At 39.3% G+C, this 26,012-nt stretch overlaps 2 protein-coding genes and 2 long non-coding RNA genes across 4 annotated transcripts in view; 2 read left to right on the plus strand and 2 right to left on the minus strand.

The window, feature by feature from the left end:
- Positions 1-153: 153 nt before the first annotated feature.
- Positions 154-8,129, plus strand: LOC145729802 (uncharacterized). Its single transcript, XM_081980723.1, has 15 exons — positions 154-314; positions 454-523; positions 579-695; positions 754-912; positions 965-1,179; positions 1,233-1,348; positions 1,403-1,510; positions 1,564-1,663; positions 2,436-2,507; positions 6,102-6,183; positions 6,235-6,341; positions 6,391-6,532; positions 6,582-6,681; positions 7,705-7,871; positions 7,924-8,129. Exons 1-15 carry the CDS (start codon positions 295-297, stop codon positions 8,071-8,073), a joined length of 1,725 nt encoding a protein of 574 aa, XP_081836849.1. The 5' UTR covers positions 154-294; the 3' UTR covers positions 8,074-8,129.
- A 2,621-nt stretch (positions 8,130-10,750) lies between these two features.
- On the minus strand, positions 10,751-12,019 carry LOC145729699 (uncharacterized). Its single transcript, XR_014178447.1, has 4 exons — positions 11,887-12,019; positions 11,510-11,624; positions 11,132-11,250; positions 10,751-10,867 (listed from the first exon to the last, which is right to left on the minus strand). It is a non-coding gene; the product is annotated as an uncharacterized LOC145729699 (long non-coding RNA).
- Positions 10,861-12,600, plus strand: LOC145729700 (uncharacterized). The gene is made up of 5 exons (XR_014178448.1): positions 10,861-11,106; positions 11,156-11,481; positions 11,534-11,862; positions 11,911-12,260; positions 12,310-12,600. It is a non-coding gene; the product is annotated as an uncharacterized LOC145729700 (long non-coding RNA).
- Positions 12,601-20,598: 7,998 nt separating this feature from the next.
- Sox15 (Sox box 15 transcription factor) overlaps positions 20,599-26,012 on the minus strand; it is a 78,912-nt gene continuing 73,498 nt past the window's right edge. The window contains exons 6-8 of the mRNA XM_081979428.1: positions 25,630-25,785; positions 24,301-24,478; positions 20,599-24,237 (exon numbers count right to left, since the gene is read on the minus strand). Coding sequence (XP_081835554.1) covers positions 23,588-24,237; positions 24,301-24,478; positions 25,630-25,785 — 984 coding nt within the window. The 3' untranslated portion in view covers positions 20,599-23,587. The remainder of the gene's footprint in view (positions 24,238-24,300; positions 24,479-25,629; positions 25,786-26,012) is intronic.

Genomic DNA, 26,012 nt, shown 5'->3' on the forward strand with positions numbered 1-26,012 from the left:
AGACGCTCTCTAGAGCTAAAATAGTGACGTCACAATAATGTAATTGGCCAAAATAAGAATTGTCAAATTACGTCATTGCGTTATCTCTTTCTGTTGAATGAATTTGTGGAAAAGAGACAGCTATTCCATGCGTTGACAAATGTCACTTGTTGACAGTCGATTTGACAGCTGACAGAAAAACAAAAACAAAAAGTCAACAACAATAAATACTTACTTCTGGCTTTCAAAGAAACGCAAAAAATCGGATTTAGTGAAATTATTAGTGCCAATTACGTGCTGCGATACATTAATGCGATGGCAGAAAACCCGGAAACGTAAGTTTTGCCCGTTTTTCATTATTAATTGTCAGGCCCGTCACGTTTCAATGACACTCTCCGAATTCGGAAACATTTCCTGCAACCTGCAGCATATTGTGGGGTTTTCAAAGTAGTTAAATTTCTGTTATCTCAACAGGCCTACCAATTCTACAGGAAACAACCCTGGCGGGTGGTTTAATGCCTGGTTGAGTGCGGCTAAAAACAAGGTTAGGGGCTGAGGCCCTCTTTGGTTTGTATTTTATCAATTTGAGTCAATTTCAGAGCACTGAAGTGCTGGAATTTGTCAAGAAAGACCTTGGAGAGTTTGGTAATGCTGTCAAAAATGAGGCTAATAATGTGGTATCCACAGCTGGGACTGCAGTAGAGAAAACTTTCAATGTAAGTGCTAGTTGCTTCAGCTACTCACAGAGTCAAGTTAATAAGGTTTAAACTGCAGCTGGAATCCCCGGATTCCACAGTAAACACAGTAAAAAGGAGCTTCAGCACCTTTTTGGGACAAATGAATACAGTCCTCAACCCCAGCCCAGAAGATGATGACACCACAGAAATTCTGATAGTAGAAAACTCTGAAACCCATCAACTAAACAAATTCCAGGTTCTTGCTTTAATTCCTCTATATTCAGTGTAACTTCAGCCAGGATTTGCAGAAAGCCTTGTACGAGCTGCAGAAAACCCCGGAAACGTACATGTGCGACCCGGAGCCCCCTTTAAGGAAACAGTACGAAGCCTGGCTGGAAATTCTAGACTCGGAACAACTCTCCGACGACCGGATAGCCAAACACGTAAACAGTTCCGAGGTGCTCAAAAAGTATTACGCCAAATTGGTGCCTGACATTCTAGAACACCAACTGTTCTGGAAAAGGTTTGTTTAAAGGCGAATTCAACGTCCCGTGACTGAGCAACCTGAGATTGTAGGTATTTATTCAAACGGGCCTTACTGGAAGACGAATTGGCCCGTCAAGAACTGTTAGAGAAACGAGAACAAAAAGACAAAGACAGCCTGCCAGAGAACGAGTTGAAGTGGGAACACGGTAAGTTAAAGTTACGGCAAATGTCAGGTGATTTTTGCGAAAATGATTTTCCAGCCGATTTTGACGGCCACTTGGAGCTAACCGAAGAGCAACAAATCGCCCTGCTCGAAGAGTACGAACGAGAGCAGCAGGGCCGCAAAAAGGTCGCGCCGAAACGCGCAGGTTGCAACAACAACATAATCACCTCAATGTGACACTAATATTTGACAGTTTAGACGCGTCCACTTTGAATAAAGCCGACTCGTCCGCCAGCTTGGAGACGCCGAGCGGGGGCAGCACCGACGACGACTGGGAGAAGATTAGCGACGTGGAAAAGTGAGGTTCAGATTCCATTTACTACCCTTTAAATTATACATAAACGTGGTCTTTATATTCTATATACTGTACAATAGTAGTTTGCTTCTGTAGTGTTGTTACCGATCTTAATAACATTAAAGATATCCGTACTTTATTAATATTATTATTATTAGTTTTTAGTTGATATTAATTACAGGTGTTCACAGAAGTTGCGTCTATGCAGTGTACATTGTGTTTTTTATTCAAGATTATTAAAAGTTTCTTATCGATTATTGTTGAACGGGTGCGGTTTAATTGGTTTTTCCCTATAAAATATGTCAAAAAAGTACACATTGTCATTTTTTTGACCAATACTGCACCAGCCTACTTTTTTGACATATATTGACAGTTGATTTAAACGTTTAACGTCAAATTTGCTCTGTTCGCTCTATGGAGCGGCATTAGACTAACCCTAAATACTTCCGTTATTCCGTTCTTAACTAATCTTTCCTCCTTGTCAAGCTGTATAATAAATCAATAAATTTAATCGCTTTTAAATTAAGCGTACTTTCCAGTTTTAGTCGGAAATGCACCTTTAAGTGGCAGAACATTGTTTTTTAGGTTACTAAACCTCTAGATAACTGATTGTGGGAAATATCTAGCTCTATTTATAACAGTTACCTATTCACGCTAAAACAAAGAGTTTGATTGATTATGTGAAAATAGTCTGAAAATTCCAAAACAGATAATTTCCAAGACATTTTTATGTTCTTTGTAGATTAGATACTCTGGCATTGTATAAATAAAACCCACACGAAGGCCGAGTTACACTAAAACAAACCAACATGAATAAGTTGTTTATTTTTTGGTTTTCTTTCTGTTGTTACTGTTGCGAAGCGAACTTTTGATTATTAGTTAGGATTTCTTTAGTTATTTGTTGCTACCCCTGTATGTTATGTTGCTTTGTTTACGTTCTACATTCTTTTGTCTGTGTTCTAGAAAATCCTGGCTCCGTTGCTTATATAGAGAGAGATTTATGTTATAGCTTAATGAGTGTGAGAGAGAAAGTCTATTTCATGAATATTTGGGAACTTTCTAGAAACCATGGAAGCCTATATAAGCAGCTGAACCAGCAGGCTGGTTAGTTAGTTGTTGAGTTGATGATTGTAGTGAAGTCGAAGTTGTCAGATTACGAGGTTAAGTGTCAGTGTCAGTTTATTGTTTGTAAACAATATACAGTGTTGTATAAGAAGTGTGTCATTAAGGAGTACGACGGTACATTTGGTGTCAGAAGTGGGATTGGAGAATCGAAGAAGAGATCCAGAGGAAGACTAAACCGACAAAAGCAGAAGGTGTGTTGAATTCCTGTGAGTACACGACAACAAAGCGCCAAAATGGATGAAGGAATGAAACAACTTATGGAGATGATTCAAGCAATGAAAGCAAGCCAAGACCAAAAGTTCGAAGAAATGAAAGCGAGCCAAGACCAAAAGTTCGAAGAAATGAAAGCAAGCCAAATAAGTCAAGAGCAGTTCGAGGTGTTAAAAGCAAGTCAGGACCAAAAGTTCGAAGAAATGAAAGCGAGCCAAGACCAAATTAAAGACCAGTTTCAACAACAAGATGAAAAATTAGACCGAGTAATAAATGAAATTAAAGGAGAAATGGACAACAGGATGGAAATTTTGGAAGAAAAGGTAAATGAGAGGATAAGCGGTATGGAGGAGACCGTTCAGACCTTGCGAGAGGAATTTGACAAACTACAGGAAAAGTCTTCAAAGCCAACCGTAGTCGCCAGTTCTAGTGTCTGCTCAAATATTAAGCCACCAGTTTTCGACGGTAAGACCTCATGGCAGGTTTACAAAAAACAGTTTGAGGCTGCCGCAGAGGCCAACAATTGGACATCAAGTGACAAAGCCACTGCCTTGGTTTTGTCACTTCGAGAAGAAGCACTGGAGGTTTTGCAGACTTTGGACGAGAGCCAGTACAAAAACTACGACGACTTAATCCAACATTTAGAGATGAGATTTGGAAATAAGCACCTAGAACAAGTATACGAAGCTCAGTTGTCTAGTAGGACCCAAAGAAGCACGGAAACACTTCAACAGTATGAAGCCGACATTGCTCGATTAGTTTGTCTGGCCTATCCAACGGCCTCTCACGACATTAGAGAGCGAATGGCAGTACGGGCTTTTGTACGAGGTCTTAAAGATTGTGACACAGAGCAAGCAATACGATTAGCGAGATGCCAAACATTGCATGATGCTCTTGCCTACGCTTTGGAGTTTGAGGTGGTCAAGCAAGTATCACGAGGACATACTCGAGTGCGTCAAGTCAGAAGCCTTACACCGGAACCGAGAAACCGATATTCCAATTCAGATCACACAATCACTCAGTCAGACTTGAATCGTCAGCTGGAGACATTTCGAAAAGAACTAATGGGAGCGTTAAATAGAAGAAGTCAGAACAACCGAAACGCTCAAACCACCACGTTTACTCGGTCATTGGAATGCTGGAACTGTGGAGAAAAGGGGCACATTCAATCGCAGTGCCCCAAACCTAGAAGAATGCAAAGACTTCAAGAACATGACTTCCAGATTGAACACAGAAAGGGACGTTTGCACGGAAACGCGGACGCAGTGTCACGAAGACCTTGTGTGGAAGGTTGCAATCACTGTAAACGCCTGGAGATAGCTGAATTTGGAAAGCCTTGTCGAAGGATCGCTCTGAAAAATGACATCGCATGGGATCGGGAAAACTTGGCTGCCGATCAACGAGAAGACCCCGATTTAGGACAGATAATTAACTGGAAAGAGCGTGGAGAAAGACCAAATTGGGAGGAGATTTCCGCTAAGTCTCCAACATTAAAGGGATATTGGGCATTATGGGAGTCCCTTATTATTGATGGAGATTTACTAAAAAGAAAATGGGAAAGTCCGGATGGGAACGAAGAACGACTACAGGTAGTTCTGCCAAGAAACCGAGTTAGTGACGTACTGAAAGAAGCCCATAATGGAATTGGTGGAGGGCACTTTGGCATCAACAAAACGTTAAATAAAGTTAGGGAAAGGTTCTATTGGCTACAAAGCCGCTCAGATGTAGAAGATTGGTGTCGGCGTTGCGCAGACTGTTTCAGTAGCAAGGGTCCCAAAACTCGAAGCCGAGGATGTATGAAGCAGTATAATGTCGGAGCTCCGTTTGAGAGGATTGCCGTTGATATAGCTGGACCTTTTCCCAAAACTAATTCCGGAAATCGCTATGTCTTGGTCGCAATGGACTACTTCAGTAAATGGCCAGAAGTGTACGCAATACCAAACCAGGAAGCCGCTACTGTAGCAGAAGTTCTGGTTGACAACTTCTTCTGCAGATTTGGAGTACCGAGGGAGCTGCATTCGGATCAAGGGCGTAATTTCGAATCGGCAGTATTCACGGAAGTGTGTGATCGATTGGGAATTAAGAAAACCAGAACTACTCCATTACACCCACAGTCAGACGGAATGGTGGAACGTTTCAACCGGACACTAGACAACTACCTAAGGACAGTCGTCGATAACAATCAGACAGATTGGGATCAGCACATTCCGTTGTTCCTGATAGCTTATCGATCGGCAGTACATGATTCCACTGGCCAAACACCAGCTAGTGTTGTCTTTGGAAGGGAGCTTCGTTTGCCAATGGATCTTCTTTTTGGACGACCGGAAGAACCCCCAGCCTCTTGTGATAGCTATTCAGAAAAATTGGCGCAACGCTTGCATGTGATCCATGAGGAAGTTCGGCAGAAGTTGAAATTTGCAAGCGACCGACTAAAGACAAGATATGACAAAAGGGCCAACAGCAGCGGATTCCAAGCCGGTGATCAGGTCTGGTTATACAATCCTGCTCGAAAGAAAGGAAAGTCACCGAAGCTACAGAGGTCATGGGAGGGACCCTACGACGTTATAAAGCGTCTGAACGACGTCGTCTACAGAATACAGCGAGGACATCGGGCGAAAATGAAAATAGTTCACCTGGATCGACTTGCACCTTACCGACCACCCAAAGCTGGTGAAGTTGATGATCGGGACGATCAACTCTAGGAGGGGGGCAGTGTTGCGAAGCGAACTTTTGATTATTAGTTAGGATTTCTTTAGTTATTTGTTGTTACCCCTGTATGTTATGTTGCTTTGTTTACGTTCTACATTCTTTTGTCTGTGTTCTAGAAAATCCTGGCTCCGTTGCTTATATAGAGAGAGATTTATGTTATAGCTTAATGAGTGTGAGAGAGAAAGTCTATTTCATGAATATTTGGGAACTTTCTAGAAACCATGGAAGCCTATATAAGCAGCTGAACCAGCAGGCTGGTTAGTTAGTTGTTGAGTTGATGATTGTAGTGAAGTCGAAGTTGTCAGATTACGAGGTTAAGTGTCAGTGTCAGTTTATTTTTTGTAAACAATATACAGTGTTGTATAAGAAGTGTGTCATTAAGGAGTACGACGGTACATTACTTTACTCCCGGACTATTCCGTTCCATTCTGAGGGTGGTGAACGGAACAGACGTCCTTCCTGGGGAATTCCCTTTTACTGTAAGTACTCTCCTCTACCAGACAAACCTTCAATTTTTAGGGACTTTAAAGGTGTCTTTACGAGTTTGGAGCCTCCAGCTCTACGAAGTGCACAATTGCGGTGGATCGATTATTTCCAGCACTTTCGTACTGACTGCAGGGCATTGTTTGGTGGACCAGTAAGTCCCACAACCCCTTTTTCATCAGTTATTAATTCAAAAAATCCAGATTGATTTTTGTCAGGATAGGAAGCGTGGACCTGGACGATTTCAGTCTGGATCGCACCTACAGTCACGCAATAAAAAAAGTCTACCTCTATCCAGATTATTACGTGGATCTGAACAGCGTCAACGATCTGGCACTGGTCGAGGTGAGTGCAAAAAAGTCGGTTGTTTAAATGGTTTTTATGACGTCACCAGTTGGTTGAACCAATCACGTTTAGCGCCACAGTGCAACCCGTTCAATTGCCCGACCTGGATACGTTAGCGATTCCGTTCGGTCAAGAAGCCTGGATTACTGGTAAGTTTTCTGATATTAAACAGTGAAAGTGGTTAAACGACTTTTAGTGTTTCTTGACAGTTGGTGGCTGTTAAAATGTACTTGCAGTGTTAAATTTAGGTTTGGTGGTTGCAAAATTTTACTCAATTTCCTTGTTATTTGCGGTGGAATCTAGTACTGTAGTACCTCAAATTTCATATACAAGGTGTCCCCTATTGGATTCTTCACTGTCACATTGGAAAAGTTGTTAATTTAGAAGATGTCAAAGTAACATTTTTTTAGTAGAACACCTTCCTTATTCTGGGTTTATTTAGTATTGTAGTACTTCAAATTGCATATAATGTGCAGGGTGACATTCGATTCACTTCACATAAACCAGTGAGTGTGATTAAGGTACGGTGCATTTTTAACATTTTTGTTGTCTTTCTTGACAATTGGTGGCTGTAAAAAGCATTTACTCCCAGTCTCTATTCCACTTTTAATAGAACACCCTCTATATTCTGGGTTTATTCAGTATTGTAGTACCTCAAATTGCATATAATGTGCAGGGTGACATTCGATTCATTTCACATAAACCAGTGAATGTGATTAAATATTGTATGGTGCATTTTTAACATTTTTGTTGTCTTTCTTGACAATTGGTGGCTGTAAAAAGCATTTACTCCCAGTCTCTATTCCACTTTTAATAGAACACCCTCTATATTCTGGGTTTATTCAGTATTGTAGTACCTCAAATTGCATATAATGTGCAGGGTGACATTCGATTCACTTCACATAAACCAGTGAGTGTGATTAAAGTACGGTGCATTTTTAACATATTTGTTGCTTTTCTTGACAATTGGTGGCTGTAAAAAGCACTTACTGCGTTTAATCAATTTTACTTACTCCCAGTCTCTATTCTCTATTCCATTTTTAATGGAACACCCTCTATATTCTGGGTTCATCATTCTTTTTGAACTGATTTTTCATAAAACGTATGTCTCTTTCTAGCACATTGCTCTTTATAGAAAAAAAACAGTACCACAATAGGACGGACATTTACAGGTTGGGGTATGACCAACGAATCCCTGCTTGAACCCTCTCCCAACCTACAAAAAGCCAAACTGACCCTCTTTGAGGACGGTTACTGTTCCAGTCGTGTAGGTCTGGACTATTTGGAGGACAAGAACTTTTGCGCCGGTAACGTGAACAACTCAAAGGGACACTGCAGTGTGAGTTCATCTTATTAAAAACGGGAACAAACTCCAAAAGTGACGTTTCTAGGGAGATTCTGGTGGTCCTTTAACGATTAATGGGGTGCAATGGGGCGTGGTCTCCTGGTCGATCAAACCGTGCATATCAGCCCCGGGGGTGTACACCAGACTGTCCAATCCAGACTACCGGAGCTGGATTAGGGAAATCGCGGGGGTGTAACCCTCGTTTCTGTCTCTCTCTATCTTGTGTATTAATAAATCTCTTGGAAGAACAAACTGTGCGCTTGTTTGATATATTGATGTGGACACGTCGCGTGCCAAACACAATGGCAATTATTCTAATGTAAATAATGGTCGGGCGGTTTTTAGAATGCACCGGACATTTACATTCCGATAACGACGCGCGCGCCCCCCCGCGGCTCTGTAGCGCACGTCTGGATTTTTTGTCGATTTGAAATTCTTTCTTCGTTTCCGTACGTAATTGATGCATTTAATTTGGGAAAAGCCGAACAAAAGAAGCGCTATTAGCTCGTGTGGACTGTACGCGGAAATCGGGAGACAATGGCTTGTTTTTGGTCTTTTCAGGGTGGCGGAGACGACGTGTGTATTGTTTTTTTCTTTTTTGTCTTTCGGTGCCACCTGACGGGTGCCCGTTTGAATATTTCAACGGACGACCGATTATTCTTGTGCGGAAAACGTGCGACGCTACAAAGAGCTGGTAATTACGCTCAAAAGTATTGCCTTGACAGTTGGTCACGTGACACGAGTTTTTCTTGACAAATAGATTAAATGTCACATTGTCAATTTACGTCACAGAGCGCGCAATGGAGGTATTACTGAACCGTTAAATGATACAATTTCTTAAACGAGTTTCACAAAAAATTTACAGATTTCACTAGAATTTCCCTAGTTTTAGGGTTTTTTGAAATTTTGCTTTAATTAACAACAACCAACAAAATTCAACTATGAAATTTACGTAAAATCATTTAAAACTAGACCTTTTTTAGCTTTATAGAGTGGTATTTGACAGTTTGCAGCATTTTGACATATGGAACCACCTCCAAATAAAACAGCTTTACGACAAATCTGTCAAAGGTCCTGCTCATGGAGCTGTACTACTTTTAAGAAAGTTTAATTATTTTATAGCTCCATGGAGATGATTTTGACAGTTTCCAAGTTTATGACAAGTTAAAATATAATCAAAATAAACAGATTCACTTCACAACTGTCCAATTTCGACTCATGAACCTATAAACAAGCATTTAATAAGATGTACAACTGTATTAACTGTAACACTGCTTTTAAGCAGGTTTTGTAGTTTTATAGTTTCGTGGAGTGGTATTTGACGGTTTCCAAGTTTCTGACAGATTGAAATATGATTAAAACTGACTGATACACGTCCAATTTTTTTTTCTAACCTTGTATATAGACAAATATTAATGTTGTTTCAACGAACAGGTTAAATTGTTTTAGTATTTACTCAAGTTTTCCCCAAATTTCCAAATGTGGTTAGAATTCCTCAGAGGTGGAGAATCTTTCCCAGACCTGACAACACTGGAGCATTGTAAGAACTTTGACATTGTAAGAAGAAGACTTCCAGTGGTACAATGAAGTGAAAATATGGTAAAATAAGAATATTTTCCCGGAAAAGTAACCTTTTGACAGCAACAGCACAAAGTTGTCTCCAACCTAAACAATCGCCTGGTATTCTAGACCATTAATCTCTCCCGGTTTAGTTCTTTTTTCATCGTTTTACCATCGATGAGCGTGTATACACATAGTTGAATGGAATAGCCCATCTGGCGCCCACTTCGCCAACGTACGAACGTAATCAAAACGTCCTTAATGGGGCCCCTCGCGTGGCTTAATAATACCACTGCGATTTAATTTCGTTTTAGCGAACCACTATCAAGATGCACGAGCTGTAACGGCCCCCCGGGGGGGAATTCGTGCTCCGGTCCTCGTCCTCGTCATCATCATCATCGACAAATTGATTCTCTTTTTAAGCCAAGACTATATGTGACGATACAGGGTAGTCAAAGCAACAAAAACTACTCTAATATGTAAAGGATGGTTACAATAACAAAATACATGATAACTCAGTGAAAAGAGACCCCAGAACGGAGGAAGAGAAAAAAACCAACAAAGAAACGAATTCATTGAATTTCAACCTGCCTATAGCCGGCCTTTAAGGCACAGGCGGGCAGCAGAAGCAGCAGAGTACCGTATAAAGGGACAGCCGAAGATGTAAATCGATTCGAGAAAATATGCGTATGCAGAAAAGTGTCGCAAACGGGTGACAGCGGCAGGCGGCACCGCAAACGATAGCCGTACCCGGGATACCCCGGGTACCGCCGACTTACGACCGTTCAGGGAACGTATATCGGGGCTCCCGGTGACATCTCAGGACCGTACTCCGTTAAAACACCACTCAACCCACACTTCCCCAATCAATTTGTTCACCGAAACTCTCTGATGACTAGAGTAACCCTACTGCTCAACTATTCTACTCAGTCAGGACTCGGATTTGAAGTGAAACTCACACAAATCAAGGTGGTACTAGTACGGTACTGTTATCGGGTACATCCCTCGACAATCCACGAATATAATTCCTGCTGGCTACCGCGGTTTTCGAGACATCTGCTTTTTTTTTGCTTTGGTCAAACATTTTGTGTTTTAAGTTCTGGTATTCAAAGAACCACTAGTTAAATAACTATAACTGGATTAGTAAATAGTTGCAGTGACAACACTGCAATAACCTAGCCGATGTGAACTGGCAACGCTGTCCTCTATACATATCATATAACCATAAAACTGTCATTCAAACTAAACCAATTTTTGACCTTCCAGGGGCATTTCTCATCATTTTCATGGTAAAAAAGTTTAATCAGACTTACCTTTAATAAAAAACCCATGTGGTAGGAATCCTCAGAAACCGTTTTAAAATCTGTCACTCGCTGCATATGAGCTGGAACTGCAACAGCCGTCCAGGCAAACCAGGCTTGAATAGTGCACTGTAAATTACCAAAAAACACTAAAATAACTAAAACTGGATTTAAACTCCTACTTTTTGATAACAAACTCTGTAAAAGCATACAAGGACCCCAAATTCCTAGTTTGACAACCAAGTAGAGCAAAGCCTACTGGATACTAGCCAAACCAGCAAGATGGCTGACTAATATAACCTCACAAAATTGTCATTCGAACTAAACCAATTTTTGGCCTTTTAGTGGGGTTTGTCGTCATTTTCAGGGTAAAAAAAGTTTAATCAGACTTACCTTTAATGAAAAACCCATTTTTAGCAGTCCCCAGCAGAAAAAACAACATGAAAATTTGTCACTGACTAGAACTGGAACGACTGTCACTTTCCAAGATCCAGGCTGGAATGAATGGGGCACTGTAAAATAACAAAAAAACACTAAAATTGCATTTAAACACCTACTTTTTGATAACAAACTCTGTAAAAGCATACAATGACCCCAAATTCCTAGTTTGACAGCCAAATAGAGCAAAGCCTATTAGATACTAGCCAAACCAGCAAGATGGCTGACTAATATAACTTCACAAAATTGTCATTCAAACTAAACCAATTTTTGGCCTTTTAGTGGGGTTTGACGTCATTTTCAGGGTAAAAAAGTATACCTAATCAGACTTACCTTTAATAAAAAACCCATTTTTAGAAGTCCCCAGAAGAAAAAACACCATGGAAATGTGTCACTGACTAGAACTGGAACAACTGTCACTTTCCAAGATCCAGGCTGGAATGGGGCACTGTAAAATAACAAGAAAACTCTAAAATAACTAAAATTGGATTTAATCACCTACTTTTTGATAACAAACTCTGTAAAAGCATACAATGACCCCAAATTCCTAGTTTGACAGCCAAGTACAGCAAAGCCTACTAGATACTAGCCAAACCAACAAGATGGCTGACTAATATAACCTCACAAAATTGTCATTCAAACTAAACCAATTTTTGGTTTTAGTGGGGTTTGTCCTCATTTTCAGGGTAATAAAGTTTAATCAGACTTACCTTTAATAAAAAACCCATTTTTAGAAGTCCCCAGAAGGAAAAACACCATGAAAATTTGTCACTGACTAGAACTGGAACAACTGTCACTTTCCAGATCTTTCCAAGATTCCAGTCACTTTCCTGGAATGGGACACTGTAAAATAACAAAAAAACACTAAAATAACTAAAATTGGATTTAAAAACCTACTTTTTGATAACAAACTCTGTAAAAGCATACAAGGACCCCAAATTCCGAGTTTGCAGCCAATTAGAGCAAAGCCTACTAGATACTAGCCAAACCAGCAAGATGGCTGACTAATATAACCTCACAAAATTGTCATTCAAACTAAACCAATTTTTGGCCTTTTATAGTGGCGTTTGTAATCATTTTCAGGGTAAAAAAAGTTTAATCAGACTTACCTTTAATAAAAAACCCATTTTTAGAAGTCCCCAGAAGAAAAAACACCATAAAAATCTGTCACTGACTAGAACTGAAACAACTGTCAAGATCCAGGCTGGAATGGGGCACTGTACAATACCAAAAAAAACACTAAAATAACTAAAATTGGATTTAAACCTACTTTTTGGCAACAAACTCTGTAAAGTACACAAAGGGCCCCAAGGACGCCACACCCCTACTCTACTAGTTTGACAGAGCAATAGAGCACAGCCTACTAGATAGTAGATACAAGATTAACCTTCAGGCAACCAGAAATACAGCCCTATTATTTTACATTTTGGAAGTACCTATGTTGTTTTGTGTTTAAAACCAGTTTGAAACACTTAAGAAATTCAAAATTCAGTCTAGTCCACTCTGCAATTACACTAAACTTAAAAAGGTCAGGAAAAGTGATTACAAACCAACTTAAATCTACAAATAAATCGAATACATGCAAAGCCCATAAAACAACCCAACCACAACAGGTGCGACCAAAGATACAATCAATTTTTTGAGGGACATACTTTTGGGTTTTCCCACCTTAGGGGAACTTTTTAGGGGGTAATAATTTGACTTACCAGTTACAGCAAAAAAAACATATTAATTCACTTGGGTCCAGTGTTTTAAGCATGGCAATTCGTTCACTACTAAGTGCAAAACAGCCAGGAAAACACCCTTTCAATGACCCTGGAACGACTAACGACTACACAATAATACGCAAGCGTAGTAAGCCTACTAATTTCCAATCCGGGAATCACATGATGCTCCCTTTTAAAATAGACAACCAACAGTACACCCCCGTGTTTTAATTATTGCCGTTATAACCTGCTACTATTTTTGTAATTAATATTAACCAGATATGACTTTTTCAGCCATTATGATGGTGCCATTAAACTGGAGTACATTCCTAATAGATGGCACTGTACATTCCTAACCGGTCTTGTCACACTTGTCACCTCGGGAATTTTGACAGAATTCTGCCGGGTTAGTTTGACATAACCTTGCCGGTGACCGGTTTACTGCTCGAATTTCGTGTTTTTTTAGGTTTTTCGGTCAATTCGCGCCCCTAAAACCGTGCGAATACGTTTAATTATAGTGTACGGATCGTAAATGCCGCTTTGCACCGACTGGAAAATTCCTGGTTACTCGCCAAACTTGAGTGGAATGTACGTGAGGCGGTAAGTTTGATTTAGGACAATTTTTTAGGTTTTTTTTAATTTTCCTTAAGCTAAAGTTTAAAAATGATTGAAATGGTTAATTTTTATTGCCCACTGCTAGTTTGGATTGATTTGGTTGGACTGGGAGTGTTTGGACATAACTTTATTAGTTCTTAAGACTGTACCCCTTTTGACAAGCTTGTGCCAACATAACACCATCTATTTTGGATTGGTACCTGGAATTCTGATTAGGAAAAATAAACTCAATTAGTACACAGCCGTGGAATACGAAAAACAAAGCAAGTCACCTTTTTACAAGATTGGCTCGAACTTTGCTTGCTGAATACATTAATCAGTACACGGCATTGTTTTAAGGTGGCCACGTGGGTCACAGTCCGGCCGGGCTACTATATTCTTGATACAGGGTCTGCATATGAAATCGGTTCTCTAAGTTTAAAGCCGTGTTTAGTAGGCGTGATCGATTTAACAAACAATTTTACTGCCACACGTAGCAATGTAGACGTAGTTAATTGGAATTTTACTGTTACTTTTAAGGTTTTGTTTCTGTTTTTATGCGTTTTAAGTAATTTACTTACTTCCAACAACCTGGAAACTCACTCTCTATTCCTAATGTAGTGTAGTGTTGGTTGCCTAAATGTTGTTACTCCTAATACTGTCACTAATTCTTGATTAACAGAGTCTAAGAGCGTTTTAGGGTTTGTTTACTCTATGTTCAGGCTAAATTAAATCTAAGAGTTAAGTATACATTGTTGTCGAAAACTTGTAAAAAGAACGTCAAGGCGTCAGGAAATTTTACATGTCGAACGTCAAAAGCGTCATTTTCAACAGTGATCTGGGATCGTATGTACCTGGATAGGGACTAAACCTGTCAGTTTTCAGTGATTTGGAGTTGCACGTACCTGGACGGGATTTGTGTCCTAGTGTAGAAAGTGGTGGGATTAAATAGTCGATATGGCTTTTTTCCCGTCCGACGTCCAATAAATTAGAGCGAGATGGCACGGTCGATAAGCAAACGGCGCGCGGAGCAAACCTTAATTTAATTTATTTCGATATCGATGTAAGTGAATCGGCACGGAGCGAGCCGGCGGTCGCTGATCGTTTTTGAGATATCGGGACGCGTCGTATACGTCACCGGTAACCGCCGCACAACCCGATACAGTCGATCAATTCGTTGGATTAACCGCCAAATTTTAATTATTTCAACCTGTCAAACTTCAGTTGTCAATGTCAAAAATTAATAAAACAACGTTGCCAAACTGAAATGTTACCACATCGTAGGTGGAGTTTGCGTTTTAACAAAACTCATTAGGATTAAACTAACAGAATAAAAAGGGTCTTAGACACATGACAATTACCTGTAATTTTGTTCAAATCTGTCCTTATTAAGAATTAACCGGATTATTTGACAGTTGCAGTAAACTTTATACCGGGTGGTTAACTTCCACGATCTCAGGTTGACGCATATTGAATCACCCCGTAACCTACATCCAAAAACGTGATTTGACGTTTGGTCACGTGACCATTCCGTCTGATTGATGTCTCGTGATTACGTCTCGTTCGTTTTTTTTGGTTGTGTCACTTATGAAGTGTTTCTCCATCTCGGTCTTCTTGTGCACAGTTTTGCGTTTTTGTCCTTGACTGTCCTTTCAAACTGTGTTTCTAGCAGTTCAAATTTTGACACTGTTTTTCTAACTGACTATACTCGATTTTTTTGTGTTTTTTTAGACTATTGGATAGGAAATTTAATGAGGATTCCAAAAATGTGCTTAAAACTGTCATTTTCACACCACAGATGGGTTTTACAGGCGATTTGGTCCTTGACTGTCCTTTCAAACTATGTTTCTGTTAGTTCAAACTTTGACACTGTTTTTCTCTCTGACTGTACTCAATTTGGTAGTGTTTTTTTAGGTTAGTAGATAGGAAATTTAATGAGGATTCCAGAAATGTGCTTAAAACTGTCATTTTCTCACTCCAAGTGAGTTTAACAGACGATTTTGTCGCTGACTGTGTTTTCAAACTTTGGCAGCACTTTTCTCTCTGACTGTACCGAATTTAATGATATTTTTTAGGCTATTGGATAGGAAATTTAATAAGGATTCCAAAAATGTGCTTAAAACTGTCATTTTCACACCACAAATGGGTTTTACAGGCGATTTTGTCCTTGACTGTCCTTTCAAACTGTGTTTCTGTTAGTTCAAACTTTGACACTGTTTCTCTCTGACTGTACTCAATTTGGTAGTGTTTTTTTAGGTTAGTGGATAGGAAATTTAATGAGGATTCCAAAAATGTGCTTAAAACTGTAATTTTCACACTACAAGTGGGTTTTACAGGCGATTTTGTCCTTGACTGTCCTTTCAAACTGTGTTTCTAGCAGTTCAAATTTTGACACTGTTTTTCTAACTGACTATACTCGATTTTTTAGTGTTTTTTTAGACTATTGGATAGGAAATTTAATGAGGATTCCAAAAATGTGCTTAAAACTGTCATTTTCACACCACAAATTGGTTTTACAGGTGATTTTGTCCTTGACTGTCCTTTCAAACTGTGTTTCTGTTAGTTCAAACTTTGACACTGTTTTTCTCTCTGACTGTACTCAATTTGGTAGTGTTTTTTTAGGTTAGTGGATAGGAAATTTAATGAGGATTCCAAAAATGTGCTTAAAACTGTCATTTTCACACCACAAATGGGTTTTACAGGCGATTTTGTCCTTGACTGTCCTTTCAAACTGTGTTTCTAGCAGTTCAAACTTTGACACCATTTTTCACCATGACTGTACCGATATGTTTTTTGTTTTTTTTTGGCTATTGAATAGGAAATTTAATGAGGATTCCAAAAATGTACTTAAATCAAACATTTTTTCACTAGAAGTGGGTTTTACCAGCGATTTTGTCGCTGACTGTCCTTCCGAACTGTGTTTCTTTTAGTTCAAAATTTGACACTGCTTTTCTCCCAGACTGTACTACATTTTATACGGTTTTTCCAAGTAACTGAATAGGAAATTTAACGAGGATTCCAAAAATGTGCTTAAAACTGTAATTTTCTCATTCCAAGTGGGTTTTACAGGCGATTTTGTCTCTGACTGTACTTTCAAACTGTGTTTCTGGCAGTTCAAACTTTGACACTGTTTTTCTAACTGACTATACTCGATTTTTTAGTGTTTTTTTAGGTTAGTAGATAGGAAACTTAAGGATGATTCCAAAAATGTGGATAAAACTGTCATTTTCTCACTCCAAGTGAGTTTAACAGACGATTTGGTCGCTGACTGTCTTTTCAAACTGTGTTTCTGCCAGTTCAAACTTTGGCAGCACTTTTCTCCCTGACTGTACCGAATTTTGTGATTTTTTTTAGGTTATTGGATAAGAAATTTAATGAGGATTCCAAAAATGTGCTTAAAACTGTCATTTTCTCACTCCAAGTGAGTTTAACAGACGATTTTGTCGCTGACTGTCTTTTCAAACTGTGTTTCTGGCAGTTCAAACTTTGACAACGCTGACTGTACCGAATACCTATAATTGTTTTCATTCGATTGGCAATCTGAATCCAAGCCTTCTTCAAGGCATTATTATCCTTGTGTTGAGGGTGCTTAGAATCCCACAAAATGGGGTAACTTTGGACAAAATCAATTAGCGTAGTGTTAAAATCGTTTTCGTTCATCTCCACCGACATATTTGCTTTGCTGTTTCTGTTTTGTTTTTTGTCCCTGTCATGAATGTCATGATTACGACGTTTACGCGCGGAAAATATCAAAATATGCAATCCGGTCCGGATAGACGGACAGAACGCTGATTGGCTGAATGTTCCAGATTCATGTGAACCAAGCTTAACACTGCCTGTAGATGTATTTGACAGTTGATTGCGTGAAATCAGTGTGACTTTTTGACGTCAAACAGTTGGTACGTTTCTTCCTAGAGGGGGGTTGAGATTAACTTTTGACTGAGACTATATGGTTTTTGCACATTTCTACGGCAATTAAGCAAACCAAATCGATATCGAAGGAAGGAAAGCTTGAAATCGAACTTTTTTAGCTCGACAAGGTTGCCGTCACAATCGTTAATTGGGAGGAAATGACAAGTGCAACGACGACGTTATTTTTCATTAAAAATATCAGCAAAAGACGACGGCTGGGGTGTGAAACAAACCAGAACACTCTGATGGGCGAAAATCAACGAGGAAATTAAAAACGACGGACCGAGCCGTTTTGTTCCAGGATGTGACTACGGACTTAATTTTAAATTAGTTAAATTGCTTTTTTGTCGTTTCTTTGTTTTCCACGGACACGAAAGTGTATGTGTATCGCAAAGTCGAAAATCGCTTGAAACGCTTCAATGAAGCAACGACGTTCACCGTAAGAAATCGCATTAGCGATAGGCAAAAATCAACCTTATCGACTCGACACAAAAACTAGGTTAACAACCAAAAACAAAATAATTATTACAATACTCCGACTGTGTGTATATGATGACGAATCAAAAGAGAAAAAGTATTCGGGGCAATGGTCATAAATATTTATGGAAATTACAATGCGACAATACGATTTTAATAACCGCAACCGGACTAAAATTATAATCGACCGAATGTATTTGCAAATTAATTTTTCAGACGTCACGTTTACATCGTAACCGTTATTACCAACTCAGTTTACGAGAATCGGCCATTTTGGATTCCTACCATTCACCAAAAGGCAACGTAAATAAGGTCTAATTTTCCTTGCCACATCTAACCGCTTTTATGATGAACGCTATGAGAGTAGTGATTCGTTTCAAGCCAGTTTGAACCGTAACGACATTTTAATTTTTCCTTTTTTATAAGCTCATTTAAATCAAAATTAAATTATCTACGCCACTGTCTAACATCTGGACGCCATTTTGAAAACTACAAACGAAAAAAAACTGAAAACTGTATTCGAATTCAGAGTGGATAACTAAAAAGGAAAACAAAAAATGGACCCTTGTCACGTGACGCTAGACACTTTTTAATGTCATGGTAACAACGTCACAACTGTCAAAAACTTGCCCATTAACCTATAAAGCTTATTTCGTCAGAACAGAAATTGAAACTGTCACTTTAATAATAACTCCACGTTCTGAAGCAAAGTTTGACAATTGTGACGTAAATGTCACGTTATCTTCAGGCACTTTCTATTTTGATTGTTATACGTCACAACTGTCAAAAACTTGCTCATTAACCTATAAATTTCGTCTTCGATATTTTAACAGAAACTTTAAAACTGCACGTTCTAATTGAAGCATAATTTGACAGCTGTGATGTCGAAAATACTTGTCACGTGATCTTAGGACCTTTTAAAATCTGATGGTTACGTCACAACTGCCAACAACCTGCCCATTAACCTATAAAGTTAATTTTTCTTTTGATACTTTAACAAAAATTGAAACTGTGTGACTTTGACAACTCCACGTTCTTATTGACAACAAACAGAGTTTGACAGTTGTGACGTAGCTAACAGTGGTCACGTGACCTACAAACACGTTTTAATCTGATCTGGTTATGTGACAACTGTCAAAAAATCTGCTCATAGAGCTATAAAGTCAATTTCGTGTTTGATATACTTTAATAACATAAAACTGATTTTAATAACTTTACGTTCTAACTGAAGTAGAGTTTGACAATTGTGACGTCGATAATAGTAGTCACGTGACCTTGGAACACTTTGAAATCTGATGTCATTACGTCACAACTGTCAAAAATTCGTTCATTAAGATTTTATTTCAGTTTTGACGCTTCACGAGAAACTATGACATTCACTTTAATAGCTCCACGTTCTCGTTTGATCACAGTTTGACAGTTTGTGACGTTTGACAGTTGTGCCCACAGTGGTCACGCGACCTTCAAACACATTTTTAGTGGGATCATGTCGTGACAATTGTGAAAATTCTGCCCACTAAGCTAAATAAAGTCAATTTCGATTTTGATGCTTCAGCAGAAATTGAAACCCTGTCACTTTGATAACTCCACGTTCAAATTGAAGCAGAGTTTGACAGTTGTGACGTCAAGTGAGTCACGTGACCTTAGAACACTTTGAAATCTGACGGTTCCGTCACAACTGTCAAAAACCTGCTCATTAACCTATAAAGTGCATTTTTTTTGATACTTTAACAAAAATTCAAACTGCGTGACTGTGACAACTCCACGTTCTTATTGAAGCAAAGTTTGACAGTTGTGACGTGGCCAACAGTGGTCACGTGACCTACAAACACATTGTAATCTGATCTGGTTATGTGACAACTGTCAAAAACCTGCCCATTAAGCTATAAAGTCGCTATTTCGTTTTTGATGCTTCAGCAGAAATTAAAACTAGTAGAGTTTGACAGTTGTGACGTCGAGTTAGTCACGTGACCTTAGAACACTTTGAAATCTGACGGTTCCGTCACAACTGTCAAAAACCTGCTCATTAACCTATAAAGTCTATTATTTCGTCTTTGATATTTTTTCCACAGCATTCACGTTAATAACGTCACGTTCTCATTGATCTGAACCGTGGTCACGTGTTTTGTGTTTTTAATTTGATGGTTACGTGTCAGCTGTCAAAAAACTTGTCCGTTAACCTATAAAGTTCATTTTGTTGTTGATACTTTAAGAGAAATTTACTTTAATAACTCCACGTTCTCATTTAAGCAGAGTTTGACAGTTGTGACATATATTAGTGGGCACCTAACCTTTACACACATTTTTAATCTGATGGTGACGTGTCTAAACTGTCAAAAACCTACCATACAATCAATTTTGTTTTTTGGTACTAGATACAGAAATTAGAACTGTCACTTTGACAATTCTACGTTCAAACTGAGTTTGACGGGTGTGACGTCGGGAAAGCTTGTCACGTGACTTTCGGACACATTTTGACAGTTGACAAACTTACCTGGCGCCCTCTTTACTCACGAACGACAATCATCAGCGTGAAAACTCTCCGTAATTGATTTTTTTTTCGTAATAACGCATAAAATAATTTTATTCTTCAGGTGGCGCTGCCCACGCCGCTGTGCAACATTAAATTATGTAAATTGGCGGGTGGGGCCCAATCGTGCTGGAATCATACACACACACACACACAACCAAACAATAAAACACCGATTTTTTTTTGAGTCTCAGACTATAAAATCTCAGTATAATTTCACGTTTATAATATACACACAAGTTTTGTACAAATTTGTATATCAGCTTAACAAATATTAATTAAAAACGTATTTTCACACAATACGACAACAAACATTAATAAGTTTTCGACCGTAACATCTTTATATTTACACCATCAGTATATAATAGGTTATGTACAACTGTTTCACTTATACATACAGCAAAAATCAAAGTAGAATGGTATGACGTGCGTGTAATACGAACGTCACACCGTTTTACCTTGATTTACGCTTGTATACGTTTTATTGTATAATAAACGCTTAAATTTAATTTTATATATTTATTATAATAATGAATAAATCTGTTTAGTTACAATTGTATATAGGAATAATATCAACAAAAAGGCAATATCAACAATTATTGCACCCGGGGGATCATTCCATTGTTGTACTGTTTTATTATAAAAGTACAATTTTATGGGTGCAAAAAATTAAGAAAAACAAGGTTAGGTTAGGTTAGGTATAATATAGTGAAAATCAAATTAAATTAGCATGACGTCACAGTTGAAAATAAGGTGGCGAAAGAGTAGATCAAAATGCCAGAAGCTTCTACAAGTGTTCTAAACCGTTCAAAAAATGTGTAAAACTGCCAGAAGATTTTAGAATCATTTTGAAAATGCCAGAAGATTTTAGAATCATTTTGGAAATGGCACAAGGCTCTACAAGTGTCCTAAGCTGTTCATGAAATTTGTAAAACTGCCAGAGGCCTCTAGAATCATTTTGGAAATGCCAGAAGCCTCTAGAATCATTTTGGAAATGCCAGAAGCTTTTAAAATCATTTTGGAAATGCCAGAAGCCTCTAGAATCATTTTGGAAATGCCAGAAGCCTCTAGAATCATTTTGGAAATGCCAGAAGCTTTTAGAATCATTTTGGAAATGCCAGAAGCTTTTAGAATCATTTTGGAAATGGCAGAAGCCTCTAGAATCATTTTGGAAATGGCAGAAGGCTCTACAAGTGTCCTAAGCCGTTCATGAAATTTGTAAAACTGCCAGAGGCCTCTAGAATCATTTTGGAAATGCCAGAAGCCTCTAGAATCATTTTGGAAATGCCAGAAGCTTAAAGAATCATTTTGGAAATGGCAGTAGCCTCTAGAATCATTTTGGAAATGGCAGAAGCTTATAGAATCATTTTGGAAATGCTAGAAGCTTAAAGAATCATTTTGGAAATGGCAGAAGCCTCTAGAATCATTTTGGAAATGGCAGAAGCTTATAGAATCATTTTGGAAATACCAGAAGCTTATAGAATCATTTTGGAAATGCTAGAAGCTTAAAGAATCATTTTGGAAATGCCAGAAGCCTCTAGAATCATTTTGGAAATGCTAGAAGCCTCTAGAATCATTTTGGAAATGGCAGAAGGCTCTACAAGTGTCCTAAGCCATTTATGAAATTTGTAAAACTGCCAGAGGCCTCTAGAATCATTTTGGAAATGCCAGAAGCTTAAAGAATCATTTTGGAAATGGCAGAACCCTCTGGAATCATTTTGGAAATGCCAGAAGCCTCTAGAATCATTTTAGAAATGCCAGAAGCTTTTAGAATCATTTTGGAAACGGCAGAAGGCTCTACAAGTGTCCTAAGCCATTTATGAAATTTGTAAAACTACCAGAGGCCTCTAGAATCATTTTGGAAATGCCAGAAGCCTCTAGAATCATTTTGGAAATGCCAGAAGCCTCTAGAATCATTTTGGAAATGCCAGAAGCTTTTAAAATCATTTTGGAAATGCCAGAAGCCTCTAGAATCATTTTGGAAATGCCAGAAGCTTTTAGAATCATTTTGGAAATGCCAGAAGCCTCTAGAATCATTTTGGAAATGCCAGAAGCTTTTAGAATCATTTTGGAAATGGCAGAAGCCTCTAGAATCATTTTGGAAATGGCAGAAGGCTCTACAAGTGTCCTAAGCCGTTCATGAAATTTGTAAAACTGCCAGAGGCCTCTAGAATCATTTTGGAAATGCCAGAAGCCTCTAGAATCATTTTGGAAATGCCAGAAGCTTAAAGAATCATTTTGGAAATGGCAGTAGCCTCTAGAATCATTTTGGAAATGGCAGAAGCTTATAGAATCATTTTGGAAATACCAGAAGCTCATAGAATCATTTTGGAAATGCCAGAAGCTTAAAGAATCATTTTGGAAATGCCAGAAGCCTCTAGAATCATTTTGGAAATGCCAGAAGCTTTTAGAATCATTTTGGAAATGGCAGAAGCCTCTAGAATCATTTTGGAAATGCTAGAAGCCTCTAGAATCATTTTGGAAATGGCAGAAGGCTCTACAAGTGCCCTAAGCCATTTATGAAATTTGTAAAACTGCCAGAGGCCTCTAGAATCATTTTGGAAATGCCAGAAGCTTAAAGAATCATTTTGGAAATGGCAGAACCCTCTGGAATCATTTTAGAAATGCCAGAAGCTTTTAGAATCATTTTGGAAATGGCAGAAGGCTCTACAAGTGTCCTAAGCCATTTATAAAATTTGTAAAACTGCCAGAGGCCTCTAGAATCATTTTGGAAATGCCAGAAGCTTAAACAATCATTTTGGAAATGGCAGAACCCTCTGGAATCATTTTGGAAATTCCGAAAGCCTTTACAAGTGTCCTAAATCATGACGTCATTCCAGGAATTATTTCAGTCATTATACGATTTGTGACGTCATACCAATTTTATTTGAATTTTTGTATACCTAACCAAATTTTCCTGTTTAAAATTTTTACCTACAAGCTAAGCCATGGAGATGACTGGCAACCATTGCTAGGAACAGCCGCCATTTTGTATCAACATTGATCAGTTTGATGACCTTACCTTGGTATCTTTAACTAAAATTTTGCACCCATGAAACTGATGTGTGTCACTTTGACGTATGTACAGTCTGAGGTTTGGGATTCGCACATTATTACTGGCCTAATTTAAACCGCCCCGCCCCTTAAAGGTCACGCCTCCTGCGCGCAACCAATCAGAACGGTCAACGTCACTCACGTACTGAAACACGTTTTACGCACGCCCGCTAATATTTCACTGAACTCGTCCTCGTTTTTCGGACACTGATCGAACACTTCCGGTATCGGCGCTGCGGTCGGCGCGGTCTGCAAAATCACGCTGGCGTGATTGCTCTGATACGGGTAGGTGAGGGGCGGGGCCATATTAGTCCCGCCCTCGTTCCTATGGTAGTTGTGATTCGAATCGATGCCACGCCCCTCCATCCCGCCCCCCACCATCGTGTCAGTGTACTTTAAGTACTTGTCAAACTCTTGACCGTCCACTTCGCTGTCGGCGTCGCTGCGCTCGTCCTTCAGATAGGTCTGCACCAGCTGGTCTTGGTGACCTGGAGGACCGAAATCGGGCTGCTGATGATGGTGGTGTTGGTGGTGGGAGGAGAAGTTGTCCTCCATGGGGGATGGCGTTTTGTAATGGTGGAGGTATTCGGGTTGTTTATTGGTCTGGTCCTGGTGCAACGGCTTCATCGAGTACCCGATGAAGGTGTCTTTGTTCTCGTGCTGCTCGTAGGCGTTCGAGTAGTCTTTGGGGGAGTAGTAGCTCATCCCTGACGGTTGGTAGTACTGGATGTTACCAATGGCGGCGGAATTTGCTATCACCGTGTTCAAAGTCGGTTGTTGGTTCACTCCTGCAACAAACCACCGCGGTAAAACCAACATGGCCGACACCACAAAACTGTCAATCAACTTACCAAGCAGTTGCTGGTCCTGACTGGTGGCTACGGGCGGATAGAACGTTCCGGTGACCACGTGACCTTGCTCCACGCTACTCTTGTTGGTGCACATGACGTACATGCCGTTTGACATTGGCACTGACGTAATCGGTTGCGTGTTGGTATAGTTCGGATTCAGCTGCCTGTACGTTTGTACCTGGAACCAAAATTTTACCATGACAGACTGTCAAAGAAAGTTGACAAAATGGCTGTCGCAACAATTTACGGAAATCTACATTTTGTATTAGTACCTGATTGTTAGTAATCTGTCAAATGGTGTCAGATGTGTCACGTGAGCTTTGTAACTGAATTTGACAGTTGAAAACAGTCACGTGACCTGCAGATATTCCTATTGGTCGTAAAAGTGGCAACACTCGGAGAGCAACAGTTTGACCTTATGAGTCACGTAAGATGAGTCACGTGAGACCTTCGTAACTGAGTTTAAAAATTGAAAATAGCCACGTGACTCACAAAAATTCGGTTTAATCGTAAAAATGGTCACGTGATCTTTTAAAGCAACAATTTGACTTGAAAGGTGATCGCGTGACTGCAACGTAGCTATTTTAGCCGTAGGAAGAGCCACGTGACCTTCAAGAATCCTTTCGACGCTTGAAAATAGTCACGTGACCTTAAGAAGGTTTCAGAGGCCTCTGGCAATTCAAAATGGCTGCCAGAGGCCTCTGGCACCTTAAAAACTGTTTTAGTAAGCTTAAGAAGGTTTCAGAGGCCTCTGGCAATTCAAAATGGCTGCCAGAGGCCTCTGGCACCTTAAAAACTGTTTTAGTAAGCTAAAGAAGGTTTCAGAGGCTTCTGGCAATACAAAATGGCTGCTAGAGGCTTCTGGCAGGTTAAAAACAGTTTTAGTAAGCTTAAGAAGGTTTCAGAGGCCTCTGGCAATACAAAATGACTGTCAGAGGCCTCTGGCACGTTAAAAACCATTCATAGTAAGCTTAAGAAGGTTTCAGAGGCCTCTGGCAATACAAAATGGCTGCTAGAGGTCTGGCACGTTAAAAACAATTCATAGATAGTAAGCTTAAGGATACTATTTTGACATTGAAAACAGTCACGTGACCTACCCTACAGAAATTACTTTTAGTCGTAAAAATGGTCATGTGACTACAAGCATCCTATTTGAACCTTACTAAGAAGAGAAAACGATTGAATATAGATTATGATACTTTAAAAATGTAATAATATACAGGGTGTTCCATACTTTTATTAATTGTCTCTCTAATCTTGTTAAGGTGAATGTCAAAAATGCACAGACACGTGTCATCGAAATGTCAATTTAAACGTCAGAATGTTTACCTTTGTCGTGTAACAGCTTTGTTGACTCGGTGACGTCATACTACTGCTGACGTTGCTCGTGTGCTGTATATTGGACAATCTCTCCTGGTACTGGTCCTTGTCTTGGTGCTCCATTGGACTCAGTTCAGGCGTGGGCAGTGGAGTATTAACTTTGTCCTTTTTTGAAAAAAGAAAACATAAAATGTTAACCTTACGTCGAACTTCAGGCGGCATTCAGGCGAGCAGAGCGTTTTTGACGTCACTATGACGTAATTTGGCAAAACCATAGATTGACCAATTGTCAAAATACACGTCATTGTGACGTCAAAACAGCTCTGCTCGTTCCATGGAGCCTGAAAACGAATGCGGCCTCCGTCAGAGCTGTCAAATTGCCAAGGCACACT

The sequence above is a fragment of the Ips typographus genome, linkage group LG5 (assembly GCF_016097725.1).
Source record: "Ips typographus isolate SLU linkage group LG5, UJ_Ityp_2.0, whole genome shotgun sequence".
NCBI lineage: Eukaryota > Metazoa > Arthropoda > Insecta > Coleoptera > Curculionidae > Ips > Ips typographus.